This window comes from Sparus aurata, chromosome 1 (genome assembly GCF_900880675.1).
Source record: "Sparus aurata chromosome 1, fSpaAur1.1, whole genome shotgun sequence".
Classification (NCBI taxonomy): Eukaryota; Metazoa; Chordata; class Actinopteri; order Spariformes; family Sparidae; genus Sparus; species Sparus aurata.
In genome coordinates, this window is record NC_044187.1 from 9,862,265 (window position 1) to 9,881,232 (window position 18,968).

At 39.9% G+C, this 18,968-nt stretch overlaps 1 protein-coding gene across 1 annotated transcript in view; it reads right to left on the reverse strand.

The window, feature by feature from the left end:
* mad1l1 (mitotic arrest deficient 1 like 1) overlaps positions 1–18,968 on the reverse strand; it is a 58,998-nt gene that overhangs the window by 15,134 nt on the left and 24,896 nt on the right. The window contains exons 16-17 of the mRNA XM_030422521.1: positions 11,623–11,854; positions 5,189–5,382 (exon numbers count right to left, since the gene is read on the reverse strand). Coding sequence (XP_030278381.1) covers positions 5,189–5,382; positions 11,623–11,854 — 426 coding nt within the window. The remainder of the gene's footprint in view (positions 1–5,188; positions 5,383–11,622; positions 11,855–18,968) is intronic.

The window sequence follows — 18,968 nt, forward strand, 5'->3', positions numbered from 1 at the left end:
TTGACAGTTAATTGGGAGTATGTTTTAATGAGGTGGCCCAGAGATTCTATCTTCTCATTTCATTAGGAAGGGAAGACGGGGGGAGAGAGTGTCAAGGAAGTGAAGGAAAAGTGAGAGAGAGCAAGGGAAGGAAATAAAGTTAGTAGAAGGGAAAAAAAGACGGAAAAGTCAGGTCGATAGAGAACATCTAGAAGTTTTTAGACGCTGCTCCGGAGAGCACAGCTCTGTGTGTGTGTTTGTTTATTTGTTAACGAGCTAATCAATAGCAGAGGTGTGTAAGCCCAGCAGTGGGTCTGCTTTGGGAGATTACTTAAAGAGACGCACAACTTGTAAGACCTGTTTGTCTACAATGTGCCTCTCGAGTTTTTTTGTTCCGACTAAACTTGAGTTGCTAAAGTTTGTCATGTAGAAAATTAGAACAATAGAACATCATAGGTCTTCATCTGACAAATTCGTCCTCATTTGAACTACCTCAAGTCTGAGCCAGCAGGATAACACAATAAAAATAAAGTACTATTCTCAATAAAAACCTTTGAGAATATATTTGAATTTTAATTAATACAACTTTGGGTCTACAGCAATCTAATCACTGTGTGTGCACATACTGTTGACTAAGCCTCTATCCTGTAATGTCAAACTGACTTTTTGGACTTTTTTGTTTATCTGTAAAAAGGGGCAAATGTTCATGTAAAATGCAAGCGGTGCCTCCCTCTCCTTGAAACTTCTGGAAGAAAAATGTTCAAATAACTCACTCACTTACACAGCTAAGGTGTTTATCTCACTGATTAGCAGGGCCTCATAAATACCTAATCACTGATGCTAATCAGCCCTCTCACCTAGGGGTGAGCTAAAAATATGAATTACACACATGCTCAAGTATGGCTAATACACAAGCATCTTATGCGCACTTTTCCTATCAAACTAATTCTGTGATCACAGTCATTTTAACATAACATTGCATAAATCCATTATTAATTGACAAGAAGTATTTCCCCATATAAACTAGCTCTGACTAAGTACCCTTTGAACCTGAATGGTTCTTGTTTGTAACACTATAGAAGACCCACACAGTTATAGATGACTTTGAAGCCCTTAACTTTTTGTTTTTTCCATCACTCTAATACTGACTGTTAACAGAAACGCATTCCAACTTCTGACTTTATTCTGCTAGGTTGATCAAAACCAACAGCATGAAGGTGCCAATATAATGAGATCCCTTTTGACTTTGAAGTTTGGGGTAAATACTGTGGAAACAGAAGATAAAGTTAACGTAAGATGAAATAAACACTTAGCATGTCAGCCGACTATGTCAGCACTAAGATCTAAACTTGACAGGAATCCAGTCATTATATTAAGGAATGATTGATTGATTAACAGCTGACTAATGGTGCAGGTACGTAGAATCGGGCGAGGACACACTGGACCGTTAACTGTTATTTGGGCGGCGTTTGGTTTTGGCTCATCTATTTTCATCATCACAGCGAGTTAACAAACTTTTTCCTGCAAGCAAAATGGTGCACTAAAATACATTTCTGAAAACACCTTAAGATAGAAATAGGCAAGGCATTAACAGAATCTTGATTCTCTATCAGCACTGTCCAGTTTGATAGTTGAATCTAATTTTTTGGAACCTGGTACGTCAGACTGGATGGACTCATTTGCATTAAGTTGAGTCCTATGATGCAAATTCAAATACAGCAACAGGTCCATCAACGTGCCCTGCTGTGTGCATCATGCACCTCAACATCAACAATCCCAGAGCAATGCCACTAGTAAGTCAAAGAGAAATCCTGAGGAAAGAGAATTTATATTTTTGTTGTTGTAATAATGTTGGCAGTTCATTTAAATGCCATCAGCTCTCAAAGGACCTCTACTGTCATCAAAACCAGCAGTTCTTCTTTGAAATACAGAGAGGTTGGACACAACATCTTGAACACCTGTAAACGCTAATGCCTTCCTCCCAAAACACAATCTTTCTGAAGCTTGTGAGAGCTGTCTACACAATTATGTGGCACTTTTTAAGGCGGTAATTTGTGGCATTGTTGTACATAGTGCAGTGATATTTACATTGGGTAGGGAGAATATGTCAAGGGGCCTAATAAAAAACTACTCTGTTTATTCCTTGATTAATAACTATTTATTTATTTATGTTGTTTATTTCGGGCATGTCAATTCATAAGCATCACATTTCATCATTGTTCAAATAATACAACACACATGGCCGAAAGGGAAAAGCGGGAGAAGCCAAAGCTTATCAAGTCCCGCCCCCATTACCCACAGGATAAAATCTTCATTCTGATCTTTTCTTGTCTTTGGCAATTTACTTTTTTCTTTTCTTCTCTTTTTTTCTTTTGTTATGACCTTTGACAAAACATATTACAGCAGTAGCATACAGAGCTGAATTCAAGCTCTAGACAGTACATACAGATTACATGTGTGTCTGCACATGTGTCCATATTAGTCCATCATGAGTGAACAACAGTCTCATCTTATGGCCTCATCTTATAGCCAGGCTTGCCACAATCACTCCAGCCACCCCCTTTTTAAACAAAATAAGCCATTTAATGACTTAATGTAATGTAATGATCTGTGGCTTTGAGAAATGGTGAACAGCATTTTCCACATTATTGTACATTTTACCAATTAATTGATTTTTGATTAGTAAATAAAATAATTAGCAGATCAATCAATAATAAATAACTTATTTTCTATCAATCTTAAGAAAGTGATCATAACTCATAAAAGGTTATTATCACTTAAGTATTATTTCAGTCTTCTTCTGCCCCAAACCCTGATTTAGCATTTAATTGTGCCGACGCCTCTGAGAGATGAAATGGGGATAAAGTAGTTATAATTACATCTGAGCCAAGTAACAAAGACTGAATAAACAAAAGCGTTTCTTGCAGTCATAATTACCACTATCATTATGTCTCTCTGCCATCACTGTTGAGACTAACACAGGACTGACTGAGTCAGAAAACATCTCATTTGACAATTTAAGTTGAAACGTTTCAATTACCAAATTACAGCTAAACATGAATAGGTCGAAGAAATCATTTGAGGGAAAGTGCGACATAATGAATGTGTGAGAAAAGAGAGAGGAGGGGAATGTGATAGTTTGCAGGTTAAACAGCTTACGCCATAGGAGGGGGGATTTGGGTGCCTCTGCAAGAGGGGGATATTAGCAGGATTATCTGGCAACCCTGTTGCTGAGGTGAATAATATTAGAATCCTATTTGTAAAGACTTCTATGCTTCCTGTCCAAAATCCCCCATTTTCTCTCCACTTACTCCTGCCTCATCCTAAAATTAGTCCACTTTATATTCGCATAACCCATATTACACACACACACACACACACACACACACACACACACACACACACACACACACACACACACACACACACACAGAGCAAGTGTTATGCATGTTATTCATGTGTACTTATAGTTCCTTTAAGTGTGGGTGTTCCTTTATATGTGTGTGTGCACAGTGTGAGTGTCGTATTCCATTAGTAGTACAGGCCTCTCTGCTCCCATAGGCCACCAGGCGTGTGTGTCATACACACTCAAACAGTGGAGAACACCCAGAATACTAATACAGGAGGTGTTAGCATCTGTTTTGTGTGTGTATGTGTGTGTTTGTCTCCGTACATCTGTATGCATGTGCAGCCAACAGAGTTGTGGGGGGAGTGGGGCTGCTGTGTGGTGAAGTGTGGTGTGACGGAGAGTGTTGAGATTGGAGTATGTGTGCATTTGAGTGTGACAGTGCGCACTATGAGGGCATTATGAGTCTGTGTGTCTGTCTGTGCTTCTGTGTGTCTGTGTGCGTCCTTCTGTGCGTGTGTTCCATGGACACAGTCTGAGGTTAATCAATATTGACAGTGAATTATCTCTTCTGGCAGGGTCGCAGGTGGGCTCGATGGAGCAGATTTGACATACCAGCAAGGAAAAACATATATACGTACGCGCACACATGCACGTTCAAATCCAACCTGTGTCTTAGTCTTGTGTTATTCTCTTGTCCGCTAGCATACAAGTAAGTTCTTGAGCAGGGCAGTCATGCCCAGGCGCAATCGTCTGGCACTTGACCACAATAATTACCCTGCCAAGATAATAAGGCTGCCTTCTACCTCGCCAGTATGGATTCTCCACGGCTTCTGTTCTAGCTAGAGGCCCCCCTATCATAACAAAACACAGCAACAACACGGCGATTAGCTACTGCTACACACTCAGATCAGAGAGTAACAGAGAGAAGGAGAGAGATAAACAACAAGGGAGAGATAAAGGGAGAAAAAAGTGTGGCAGGGCAGGATGGAGAGAGGAGAGAAGAGGAAGGAAGGAGACAAAGAGGTAAGTGCAAAGGGAGCACAGCAGGATGTTTTCACTGTAAAGCTACTTAAGAAAAAGGGATTTGCTCAACAGCTAGGGGAAAGACACACATACAGTTTTTATTTAGCCCACTCAATGAGCGTAAGGGGAGTGGTGATCGATTCATGCAGCCCAGCCCTGTGACATTGCCCAGTCATCACTCTCTCCCGCACACACACACCACCACGATCATCATTCCTCCACTTGTGAGGTGCACACACACAGTCAATACACACAGCAGCGGAGACTCCCTGTCGCGTGGCGTCCCTCTCCCCGCACGGCCGAGTCAGGCACAAAGCTATAACGTGGCCTAATGATGCATAGCAGCGGATATAGGGGATACAGTTAAAGAAAGGAGGGGAGAGAAACCTCACAAGGTCAAATTTTCACTTCCTGAGGCATTTGCGATCTCACCAAGACAGATATCAGCACTCACGCAGATGCTACAGCCTGAGGAAATTTAACATTGACAGTGTTTCTCTCTTAACCTCACACTTCTGTTAATGATCAAGTGCATATGCTTACAGAAATACATATAGCCACCTACTGATGACACTGATATCAGTAAATGAGACTGGACATCTGGGATTTTGTTCCTGCTAATAACAAAGTGGTATACTCTTTTGAAATGTCTTGTCCGGTCCTAAGGGTTGTATTGCAGTTTAAGGCCATTGCTAACTTATTCACCTAACTTTCATCTCTTCCGTGTGTGTAAATACTGTGTCTAGGAAAGTTACAAATTCACAATATTTCCACATTAAAGTATTAAATTTGATTGTGTTCAAACTGCCCAGCACTACATATGAAGTGTGAAAATACCTTCTTGAAGAGCAAGGAGTCATCCATGTGCTCTGAATAGACTGAGGTGAGCCTGTATTGGTTCTCAGTGGTGATATCTATCTGGTAGCCGGTCAGGACGTAGCAGACTGTGCGGAACTCCTGAATTTTTCTCTGAAACACCTCCTTCAGCCTCTGGTTCCTGAGCTCCGAACTCTCCATCTGCTTACGTAAATCTGCAACATACACAAAAGGTGGGAGAATACATCAACGAGATAGTCGGATACTGGGTATTACAGAAACTTCCTAAGATTTATTGCACCAAAAAAAAGGCACCACCACTATTGTTCGGTCTGTATGGTCAAAGACAAGGACAATGGGGAACAACATTGACACTGAAATATTACAACCTAAAGGACACTAGTTTAGGAATTGCTTTTGAAATAAGATTTTTCCTATCTTTGAAACTTAAGATATGACTAGCAGATAGGGTCTTACTCTTTAATGACATCCCTGGACTGTAAGGATGGGCAGCTCAGGAAATCCATTTTAAGTCCTAAGCTACATGTTGCTTAGACATCCCTATGAAGCTCCACAAGTACATGCTCAACTAATTTAGCTAAAGCAACATAGATGGACGACTCCATATCAAATATGAACTCCCTGAAGCACTCCATCTGCTCACTTAGGATCTACAAAACACTGTGATGCACTGAGAGTAGTGGTGACTAAAGCAGTCAGCTGTGTCTCCTAGCTGGGAGCGGAGCAATTCATGTAGAGGAGAAGCAGGATGGGGCTCGGCTTTAATTTGTTGAAAATCAATTTGCCATAATTACTTTAATTTGAAGACTTGATTTGAGAAGGCAGAGAAATAATTTTGTCTGAACAAAAAATGAGTCATTATGGAGGGAATTATTTACAATGTTAGAAGTGATCGGTGTAATTGTGCATTAATATAATGGAACATTAGAAATGGTACAAGGAGTGAGAAGAGAACAGAACAACAGTGAAGAGCCAAACGCTTCCATTATGTTAGTGTTCACATTCACTGAAAAACATTCTCCATGTTTGTCTATGTTCTACTGAAACATCTAACCACAGTGGCAGACAGCTGAGGCCAACTTTTAGTCTCTATTGATACTGGCAGAGACATCCACACTCAGTGTCCTTTGATTGCCATTTCTATAATTTCAGCCAAAAATTGGAGCTTAGTTTTGAAGCTTTCATCTGAACCAGGCATATTTAGTGGGAGTGCATGCTCTACCCTTCGAAAAAGGTCCACACAGGATGAAAAGTGGACAGATTGCTCCATTTAAGTAGCATTAAGTATCATGGTGTAAATTCGGACTTCACTAAATCACAGACAATTGTCCTCAATCTTGTTTCTGCCATTTACACCACACAATGTGCCAGTCTTGGCTGTATCATTTCTATGAAAAGTTAAACAAAAGCACAAAAGTATTACCTAGAGGGACTGCCTTGCAGTTTTATGCCTCCAGCAAAAAGTCAAGTTGCAGTTCACATACATGTCTGTCCAGACTCATAGTATATGTAGTGAAGACTTTGAAGAAATTTGATTAAAATTAGTAAGTGCTGTTCTCTGTGAAATAGAAGTTATCACTATGTGGACATATATGTTGCCAGTAAATAACTTCCAGTAAGATACACGCCATCTTCACTTAGGAGTATTTATACGGAAGAGTACAAAGGAGATGAATCACATGGTTTGCTGATATTGAGCTTCAGGTGACAATCTTTGCACCAAGGAGCCTATGGTGGACTACTGCTGTATGACTGTCAGTTTGTAAGATAATTGTGAGAACTAAAACAGCAAAGACTTTGTATGCGTTTACCTGCTCGCCTAATAAAACTGATTCTGACAGAACACAAAGTTGTAGCAATGACTGAAGGGAACAGTTAAATTCTGGATGCTGTTGAAAAAAAAAAGCCACACATTCTAAAACGATAAGGCTTCACACACATCCTCAATGTGGCAGCACAAAGGGTCTGTACAATCAACAAAGTTTGGCGGGCACTTAAAGGAGTCATCACCTGTTTTTTTTTACATATCCAGTCCCTCTTGGATCACTTTGGATCAATTCTTAAAACTTATTAGAATTTTTTTTTTATTTTTTTTTTTTAAATCAAACAGAGAGCTTGTTCTGACACTTTTTCATACCGCGACTTTCTCACGCGAGATTATGCGCGAGGTTTTGACCCGTCCGGATGTGCATTGTATTAATATGTAATGAGGCGCGCGTTGATTGGCCGCAGGAAGGACAGAGCCGGAATCGGGGGCTAGCCTGCATGCACACACAGACTCCAAAACATAAACAGCCCCCTGTCATGGCGCACACGGGAGAGTGAAGAGGCAGAGACGGTGGAAAAGACACGTTTACAGCAGGATGTCTCTGAATGGTAAATTCTTTTTTTTTCCTTCTTACTTTTCACAAGACCTGAGTTTTAATGCTGGCGGTCACGATGTATGGCGTGAAAATGACAGAGAAATAAGCAGATTCGGCGTGCTCACTCAGAAAGTCTGGCTAAGGACGGCTGTGAGCCGATGCTTATGCAAGTAGCCTACTGTGGTAACGTCACCACAGGAGCAGAGTCAAAATCTCATGCTTTAGGAACGCGCACTATTGTGCACTATTCCTGTTCGGAAAAAGAGCCAAAGCGAAAAAACTGAGCCACTTTCAAACTCCAGCTTTTCAGGCAAGTTTCAACTGAGGTCCAACACCAATATGCATGATTTAACGAGAGAAATTGCGATTTCCGGGTGATGACTCCTTTAAGATTAGGATGTCTGGATCAACACACCAGTGCAGAGGCATAAAAACATGGGTGATAAAAACAGGCAAGAGGACCACAGACAGTTTTTAACTCTTTTTAAATTCTATTTGACCAAAGCAGAGAAAGTGCTTCTTTAAAACTCTGAATATGCTTAGCCTGCTCTGATTAATCCTTTCAAGGTCAAAAGCATTTCAGATCCTCAAATGTGCATCTACTCCTAAAACAATTTCTCCCTAACCAATGCTGACACCTTCTCACAGTCAGCAACAGCCATTTTCAATTCTCATGTGTCATCACATTACATATTCTTGCAAGAGCTGTTAATAGTGACAGTGGTGCATGTTTATAGCCCAGGGTTCCAACCCTGCAACGACTGATAATTATCCTACCCATCATTCTACCCTTCACACATCTCAACCTATTACACTTGTATCCATCATTACTACACAACTAAAAGGCAAGAAAGTATAAACTTAAGAGTCAGTGAGTGTGTCTGACTGTGTGCCTGTCTGTCTCCTGGGTAACTTGGCTCCTCTTGAGTGTCAGTCAGTGCTGATAAATACTGTTTCAAGACTTCAGCATTGTGACAAAACTGTCACCATATGACAGCTATCAAACTGCCCAGAAAATGGCTGTTAATTCTCAAGTGACAGCATGAAGTAGACGCCGCTTAAAGTTACTGTTGACATGCAGACAAATGGACACATAAGCAGGGACATGGGCATGTTATTGCCTGAGCAATCCCAAAAATGAACGCGCACACGCAAAGTGTGTGTTTAGTTGCTACAAGATCAAAGTATTCAGGGTTTGAAGATTTTTACACCAACTGTCAAGTCTTGAGAAAGTTAGCGGTGACTTCTGACTTTTGCCCTTAATTGGTCTCTACGGGTCTGGGCACGCTGTCTCTTAAAAACTGTCAAGAAAATTCCACTGCTGCGGAAGCTTCTTATTTATATATTTCATATATTTCGGTCTGCTCATTTTTCAACCTGAAGTATGCCCGAAGTATGTTTCGGCATCAGTTAAATGCAAGATGGAAAAATGATCAAAAATGGGTAGTGACACAAATGAGAAGTTAACAAAACAGACGTGTACACCAACTGTGAACTATCTACCCAGGAAACTCAACACAATGGTAACAATGCCCTGCTCTCATTTGTTGTGACTTCTAAAAGACTGCTCAAGTAGAAAGGGAGAAAAGAAGAAAAGAACTGAAAAAAAAATTGTAGAGTTGAGAGAAAATAATAACTTGAAAGACTAAATTAAGCACTGTGACATAAAACACACCGATATTAATTCCTGGCTAGATTTTTGACCACTGAAAAAAATTGGTATGGAAATAAAAAATCTATCTAGGAGCCTTACAGCAGGAAAAAAGGTCAATCGTGTGTTCAATATGTTCAATAATTTTAACATTCAGCTGGAGAGTTGGAGACCCTCAGGACACAACCGTGAAGGAGCAAAAATAATCCTTCATTCATAAAATGTAGTCATGTGTAAAGCTAGGAATAATACTAACTTAATAAAGCTAATACCAGCTCAATTCACCCTTTTAATTTAATTTTTTTGTGTGTGTTTGATGAGTACAATAGAGGGGGTTCTAATCTGGCCCAAAATGATCCAAAGTTAAATGATCACTCTTGTCACTTTAAACTGAAATTTACTTTTACATGTATTTGCCATCATTTAAGTTTAAAACCTTATTAAAAACGTAACTGTAGAGTTTACCTGGCTCAAAGGTCAATGGAAGTGCCAGTGAGCACAGGTGCCCATTGTCATTTTTCTTGGCTGCTATTAAAAATCTTGGTGGATAGTAGAAATGGAAAATTTCATAAGAGCATTAATTGTGGTTGTGCCTGAGCAATTCTAATCTTTACCGGATATCAAATCTGAGGGAGATAATGTGTAGCGAGAAGATACGCAAAAAGTGAATCTGAAAATAATCAGTAAGACATTAATTTTGAATTTCTATTTGCAGAAAATGCTCGATTTAAGTCATGAAACTATTGACAAGAAATCATTATAATAATCAGGTATAGATCTAGTCTTATTGCATGGTGACATCTGACCATTACTCATCTTTGACACTTTTCCACATCCTACTGACCTGGTCTGAAGATAAGAACAGATATCAAAAATTCGGTCTCCTTTATCTGCCAGGCTATAAATGGAGCACACTGGTGAAAGCTCAATTATCATTTCAGATAGAAAAAGACTGGTCAAAGAATGGGTCAGGAACAGACAGAATACCAAGACATGTGATGGAGGAAAATTGCAAAGAAAAGACAAGAGCGAAAGGAAGGAAAAAAGGACAGTGGGAGTTGTAAAAAGAGAAGAAACCAGAGATGAGTTAAGAAGTGTTAGTGAGCCAGAGACAGAAGAAGTGTGAATGAGACAGAGCAGTGTTCTCCTCACAAGACAAATTAGCCACCAGACTTCCGGCACTGAACTGCCCTGAACTCCAATTAAATATTTAACCCTGTCATAACTACACTTTCCCCCTCTAACTGCCTGTCATATACTCACACCTAAGAGGACAAAAGTCTCAGTGACCTCACATATAAATATCAATGAAGCAATTTCCTTCTTACTTTGGTTAAGAGTGCAACCAGTAAAAGGACGTAGGTTAACAGTTCCTCTCATTTAATCTTTTTTTATCAGTCTAAAAGTGGACAGGGCCTAAACACATGTCAAAAATGCGCTGTGTGGAAAGCAGTGAAATATCAAAGGGCTTCCTTATAAAGAAGTCAAATCAAAGTGAACCTGTCATGGACATCAGGCATCACCATCCTGGTAAAGAAAGCTCTGATGTTACTTTATTTCTCAGGGCAAAATTCCCTTGCCAAACTCTTTTACAGAGGAGTGACGGGAAGCATTATGACTAGCAACATTACAAATTGGGCTGTGCGTGACAGGACATGAAGGCTCTGCAGAGGATGATTAAAATTGCCCAGAACATCAGTGGTACACATCGACCAAGCTCCAGGATATATCAGTGAGGTAAGGTGCTGGCACAGATCCCAAGATACACCAAAAGAGAGCACACAACCCAGTCACAACCTGTTTACCCTGCTGCCTCAGGCTCCGAGACTTCTAAACTCATCCTTTGCACTCCAATATAAAAAATGTTTTAGTTTTTGTTTTGTGAGTAGCATAAAGGGACCACATCTTGCATTTTGTCATAGAAAATGATAAATCAACCTTGTATCTTAGAAATGATACAATGAAGGTCTTCTTCACCTTGGCAGGGAAAAGTACAAGTTACCAAACACAGGGAGGTAATCATCCAAACATTTAACCATTTTATAACCATTTCATAACAGTTTCAGTTATGTAATCATAATGAACGCAATGGTTTCTATAGTACATACAGAACACTTCAAGCGTAACGCTATCTATTAACTGGCTGTAACTAATTTCACTTTATGTGCATGTACCTACTGTGTCCCACATTATCGTACTCAGTGTTGTTGAAGATTTATTTCTTCTCCAACTGCTGTCACATCAGCTGAGACACCGACATTCAGCTTCATAAAAATTTATGGTAATGGAAATGTGTTGGACAATGAGAGAGTCAATCCACCTGCCCTACCCAGGTTCATTAATTATAACTCTGGTGCAAGCTAATGAGTTAATTTAGTACAAGCGAGGCTATAAATGCGAGTCCGTGTTGTGGATCTTACCCAGCACCTCCTTCGATGGTGGCAAACTGAGGCCAAGGCCAGAGGTGTGCATACTGGAGTCGTCTTGCGAATGGGCGAGAGCGGTTCCGTCCTGCACCGAGCGCAAGAGTTCCCTGAGATGCGTCACTTCCTCCCGAAGAGCCTCCACTTCCTGCTGCCGCTGTTGCTTGGCAACAGTAGTAGGGTTCATTTTTAGGTGGAGAACTCTGGTTTTCACTGGATCATAGTCTCCCTGAGACAGAAAGAGACCCAAGAGACGAAGATCAGACCTCCAGCAATTCTTCAATTCCTCTTTACAGAATACAAATACATTATTTTTAAAAGAAAAATACAGTGATGATACACTATTAATGGTAATGTGATAGATAACGTAACAGCAGTGCATACAGTCCAAGAGTCTGCGTCCTCCACCAAAACTCTTATTTCATCATGTGCCAAAAATCTCAACGGTCGATGTCAGGCCGTTAGTAATGACTTAAAGACCATTTTCTTCCGTTGGCTGGAATAGCTCTTTGAGAATTCATATATCACCATACTCTTTAAATGTCATTATTGTCGATGGTGTCCAAAATTGTATTTTGGTTTGGAACACCAAGAGAATCCATCCCTGCTGAACCAGTGTGCTCTGCTTACTTGTAGCCATTTTCTTGGGTCGACTGCCACATGTTAATGGTTTTTTAAGTGTAGGGAGGTCACTGTGCCCAATTAAGATACAGTCCAGTGCATAACCCCAAATCAGATCACAAATTATTTATTTTACACTTTTATTTGCGTGATTTATACAAATAAGATATAATGTGTTATATTCTCCTGTTTGGGGTTATCATGCTAAACTGAACTTGGGCTCTAGCTTCATATCTGACACACAGATAAACGGGGTTATCAACCTACTTATCTCACTGCTGGAAAGAAAACCAAGCAGCATATTTCCCAAAATGCTAAACATTGAAATAGCCCTCGTATAGCAATCATCCATGTTTGTGGTGATCGTCTTGCTGGAAAATTAAATCTCTAGAACTAGAGAACAATTTTACTTCAAAATACGATATAAATAATTGACCGTTTATCAAAACAGCTGCAGATTAAATTGCTGTTAATGGACTGGGTAGTCTTTGTGCAGCTTTCATTACATCACAGAAGTGCATCTTCTGTCACATCAATAGATAATCAGATAATGTAGTCAATTAAGGTCTGTGGGGTCTTGGTTTGGATGAAAAAGTACATAGGACTTAAAAGTGTTGTTATTCAGGAGAGCATCCCCCTCTCTGTCCTTCCCCATGGACTTTTATTAAGCTATTGATCAAGTAAACAGCATTTGAAGTTCTCAGACATAACTCACAAAACCTTTAGAATATGTGAACTGCACAAGGCTCCAGCACATGAAAAGTAAATTATTCTGGTATATTTCTGTGAAATGCATGTGGTAACAACACCGGCATATCAGAAAAAGCTTGAATAGACTTTCATAATCAAAAAGGCCAGGAAGAGTTTTATGCAAACCATCAGAGTGTGCTGACTATGACTCCGAGGAATAAATGAGGAGGAGACGAGAGGTGAGGTGTGCGCATAAAAGTGCTTTCCAAGAAAACAATCCATGCTTTCAGTCACAGAAAACTTGTATATTTCAAATATTAGACACTTCAGTGATATTTATCATTTAACTGCATATTTCTTTTTTTTCTACTCAAGTGCTGCTGAAAAGCTATGTCTCCATCTCCACGCTTAGCACCCTTAGCTTTTTTAGACAGTAAAAAATGTTTGGTTTGTGTGATGTAAGTAGCACTTTAGGATACTTTATTCTACAACTGTGTTCTAATAGTTTAGTTTATTGGTGTCTAGACTTGGCAGGTGAAGGCAGTTGAAGAGTCTGACCTTTCCTTTGTGATCTTGGTCATCTTGTTCAGTGATCAAAGGTGATCTTTTCTTATTAATTTTAACTGGGAAGCAAACAACAGGGGTTCTGTTATTACCTGGACTGAATTAGAATGCAACTTTATAGCATTTTGGCAGTTTTCAGAAATGGAACATTTATTCCATTCAGCTGACATTTCAATCTAAAAAGGCAACTTGCTGCAAGTGTCTCCAACCATGTGGATATAACACAAAAAATGCATGAATCACGCAAGTTCATCGACTTCATCAAACACGATGAACTGCTGCAAGTGCTACATTTACCAAAAATGTAAACATTTACATACATTCACGCATGAAATACCTCATACATACACGAAATAAATTGCAGCTTGTGTTCACATCTATTTAAAGCAATAACTGGCGGTGCCAGCCTTGCATGGGTGAAGCAGGTCTGCTACTAAACGTTTGTGTAGGAGACTGAATTTGGAATTTAAACAAGTAACTTTATTTCCAACTTTCTGTTTCTAAAGATATTATTTTGTGTAACCTCTGGATGCTCTGCCTTATCTTGCCTGCCAAAAATCTTCACTACAGAGGCTACAGGAGCATACAGTGAAGTTATGAGCATCAGACTGCCTACCTGTCTTATTTCCCAGTGTGCTACTCTTTGCCCTCAGCACAGAGCAGCCTGGACCACTTTAGCAGATTTCCCTGCACTGATACACTGTATGCAGCGAGAGGAGTACAGTTGATACAAAGCTTTTTTTGCTCTAAAATATGAACAATGTGAACAACTGTCATAGCAGTAGATGAGTGGAAATTTCTCGATTACAAGATGCACTGCAATGTGGATGGGGAAGATCCTGCCTCAGTGCAGAGACAGAGCGTAATCAGGAGTTTGCTGCCTATTTGGTTTCTGCACTTTCTGACCTTGTCCAGACGATAAAGCTGTATGGTCACATTACAACGTCATTCTCTCGCTCTGAATTGTTGGCAGGCAAAATGCCAGTGTTACTTATGTTAGGAGACATGACGCACCCAGTATTATGAAAGCGAACATCTGGGCACCTTTCAGACTTCATGAACTCTGTGTAAGATGCACTCTGTGTAAAATCTGCCTCAAACTCTATTAAGGAGGTGATCCGTTTTCACCCGAATGATCAACTGATGGTCTGCAACCATAAAAATATCAGCAGGCCCAGGTAATCAGCCAAGATTTGAGGAAGGGCTGTCGACTTTGTGGTTCGACTCAGGGAGGTGTGTGAAGCAGAGTCAGGTTTGTGATGTTTCACATTCAGGAGGTGCTACGTGAAAATTATATTTGCTTAGCTTTTGATTTCAGTTGTAATCATTTTTATATATATCAGACTGTTGGAAGGATTTACTCAATAAAAAGGGAATTTAGAGTTCTGTATTAAATAATGAAAAAGCAGTGTGAAGTAATTAAGAAAATTGAGCTTGGATTATAATTGAGATGCATCGAGATGCCTTCAGAATCATTGTGCATTCAAATCGTTGACAGATTGAATCACAGTCAAATCATGAGGCCAGTGAAGATCTCACACCTCTACAAGGTAGGACTAAAAGCATTTACTAATTTTCTGGGGTGTTAATCAAAGTGCTGTGTTGTTGTGTTTTAACCATAGAAACATATAATGTGCAGAATATACTACGGTAAATAGATCATGTAGGCAATAAAATAGGTTTACAGAATATTTCATAAACTCTAAAGTTACTGAAACGAAATGTTTCATTAGAGCTTGATGCCATTATGACAGAACTTAAAGTAGCAGTATATTTATCCAGCAAACTGACACAAAATCACACAACATACAGTGAGTGGTAAATATATATACATGGTAGTGACAAAAGAAAAAAAAAAAAAAGCTGGCAGTACTAAAGCAAAAAGTGTGTTGCTTCTAGAAAACGTGATTTTCTTTCTTTTCTTTCTTTGTTTTCTTCCGACTCTATGAGGTGTGGGTAAATGAGGAGAGACTATCTTAGCGTAATGCCAAAATAAGGAGACAAGCACAAACAGGAACACACACCAATCTGAGCTCTTGATTACTGGCTAAATTAGATTCCACATGCCCCCAAGCGACAGTTGCCAAATAAACTACAGGCGTGGGGGGGGGGGGGGGGCAAGAGGCAGACAAGGAGAAAAGGGGATGTGAAGATGGGAAACGATGAAGGACATAAAAAAAAGAACACGGTGAAAACAAAGAGGGTTGGGGTATCATTGCCTTCGGTGTAGAGGAGTAGTAGAATGGATGGAGGGAAAAAAGCCTTTGCACGCTTATAAATAACGCTTTGTATAATTCAAAAGGAAGAAAGGGATTGAGCTTACCAAAACGGGGAAAAGAGAATGTGTATTTATGTCGAAACATTCTCAACTGGACTGCGCACACACGTCACAGCCAAAAAAAGCACTGGCTTATTTTGTTCTTGCTTAAATCTTTTCAAGTTGTACATCTGTATACGAAGGGTTCATTCAAGGATGCATCTGTATGTGTGTGTCGTGATAAACAACGAGAGAAGAGGAGAGGAAGGAAGAGCCAAATAGTGTGAGACAGATATGTAGATCAGAGCTTTAAACCCAGCACAAATAGAAGAGCAAAGTCCTCAAAACGCAGCCAACAGCTACACCATGTCAAAAAAGTGAAGACTCTTTTAAACATACTGCCTAAAAATTAGGTCAAGCTACAGAAAATTAGAACGATTTGGCCGTGCAATTCATATTTTACTTTTTGAATGCCTGGACTGAGCCAACAGGCAAAGTTTTTAATTGACTGCTCAACAGCAAAAAACAAAGGAAACGTATTTCTCTTCTCCCGCATTAAAGCAAGTCGCTTTCATAATCATCTTTTAATTGGTTGAATTCTCCTCATATATCATACCAACGTGAGAAAATGGGAAATCTTCTCATCTTCATCCACTTTACCTTCTGTGCAGAGTATGGGAGTATGAAAGACAAAAAGCAATCAAGTGAATGAGTATCAGCCGCTGAAATTAACAACTAAATCTAAAAATCAAACAGGGATCATCCATTAAAAGAAGACAGCTATAATCACCTTTCACTGAACATGCATGTCTGCATTTGAGAAAAAGGGAAGGCCACTGCACCACATGTTTATTAATTCTAATCTAGTTTGCTGCTGCAATGACAGAAAAATGACAAATTGCCCGAGTTTCAAAGTGGATGTTAGAAAACTGCTACTAAATATTACAGTATTTCAGTTGGCCTATTTTTGTGTCTTTGTGTGTGTGTGTTTTTTTTTTTACATGCATACATACAGCCTACTCTTCCACACAGTATTTACAGTGCAGAAAGGTGGAGCGCCATTCTAAGTGCCCAAGGCTACGTATCTCTTATTCATAGAACAACAATAACAACACATCTAATACCAGGGAGCAGAGTCTGTTTTAAAAAAGAGCATGAGGCAGGGAGAGAGAGCAACCGAGCAGGAGATCAAGAGTATGAGAGAAAGAGAGAGAGAGAAAAGAAAGAGAGTGTGTGAGAGAAGAAGCAAAGGTATATGAGGGAGGGGCCATCGAAGTCCAAGGAACGTCTGTTTTTAACACAGCTGAACAAATTGCGCTGAAACCTCCACTTATATACTAAATCCAGCACCGGCCACAGGGGACACGAGTCACTGATGGAGCAGGTGACACACTAATGGGGAGTGAGTGTGCAGAGGGCAGAGGCACCGTCAAAAAATAACAAGTAAAAGAATAGAAAAAATAAAAAAAAACAAGTGCACAAACGCAAACCCTTGAAACCTTGAACTGATAAAAGTGAGGTTGAACGGCGAGGCAGCCGGAGAAACCGGAGGGTTTAACAGAGCGGAGCTCTTTACTTGATATTGGCTGTTTTAGCCACCATCAGACCGACCAAATTACCAAAAAGAAAAAAACAAACATATAAACTGACTACTGATTTGACTCATTCAAATTGCTACTATTTAATGGGCTCTCTCAATGCTGTTTTTTTTTTTTTTTTTTTTTTTAAACCAGTTTTCACATTGGTCTGGGATTTTGTCTTGACCTAGGGAAACTAGGAATTGTCCTCGGAAACTGTTTGAAAAAGGGCAGGCGATTTTAACATATACTCGGCAAGTGATTGGATGAACCATCTGTCTATCACTGTCTATAACAGGCTAGCAACTAATCACCTGTAGCCACCAATAGTTTCTCATAGGATGCTGACTGGTCCGAACTCCTGTGGTGCAGTTACAAGAAAAATAACTTGATTGACGAGATGAATTCTTACACGAGCTGCTGCCAAGGCAAGGGAAAGTCTCCCTCTTATTCCTTTTCAAGCCTTAGTTTTGTTGACATTAGTTGATGGCACTTATCAAGTGTCTTCTGATAACTGATAGCTGTTACTCAAAATCATGATGTCAATTAAATAAAATAAAAAAAGGAATCACAACGTGCACAAACTCTGCTTTGGCTTTGCTGTCATACGAGTTGGCTATGATGAATGCAGAGCGGTTGCTAAACAGGTACTGCTACCTGTCCGAAACGCAACGAGGGTACTGTGACTAAATCCAGGAGAAAGATACACTTCAGTGGTTTCTCCTGCATGGGTCAAATCTGAGGATAACCAGATAGCTGTAGCACAGAAAGTCTGTTGGAGGCTCACTTATACGGAGCCCAGAGAGGTCGACAGGTCCCTGGTGGAAGGCAGACATAAGCCAATTGGAGCTTGAAAGCTCAAGATGGAGTTAGGAGTAGTAGTACATGTGCAAAAGCATCCACTATGCTCTGAGAAACATTTGTTTAGTAATGGTCTTATCCTTATAAAGCTTAGGCCAGGACACGAATATCTTGTATCCTCTGATAATATCTTTTGTTTAAGGGGCCTTTTGGAGTTCTCTTGTAAACAAACAAAAGTTATGTACAGTTATTCAATGTAATGCCTCTTTTGCACCGGAGAAAACCCAGACTGTCCCTCAAACACATCTGGTTGTGCCCTCAGTGAAAAAAGATATGGCATTCTTTCTTGTGTCAACTGACTCTGCAGTGGTCTCGGGTATTAAATCGAATCGGCCCTAGCTCTGATGGGTATTGATGGAAAGATGATCGACAAGCTAGGTCTAAGATTGAAAGCAAGACCGAATTAAAATTGATTTTAAAAAGTAGCCACCATAATATTGTCACTGGCCTCCACAGTACCTGATCTGTACCAACTGCCAGATACTGTGACCGTGCATCTCTCAACAAAGATGAGCTACTTGGATCATCAGCTCTGGAAAAAACAATGCATCTTTCTCGTTCCGCAACTTTAAAAAGCTGCATAAATGCATGAACGTTGGCATGAATATAGTATTACTCACAATATCACAGTGTGTATCCTTGAGATACATTGCATCAAGTGCAATCTTTTTACATCAATGTTACATCCGTAACGCTACTTTAAGCTCAGATACACATGCAAAGCACAAACTGGGAATGGAATATGCCGTTTTCAAAAGCAGTAGGACTACTGC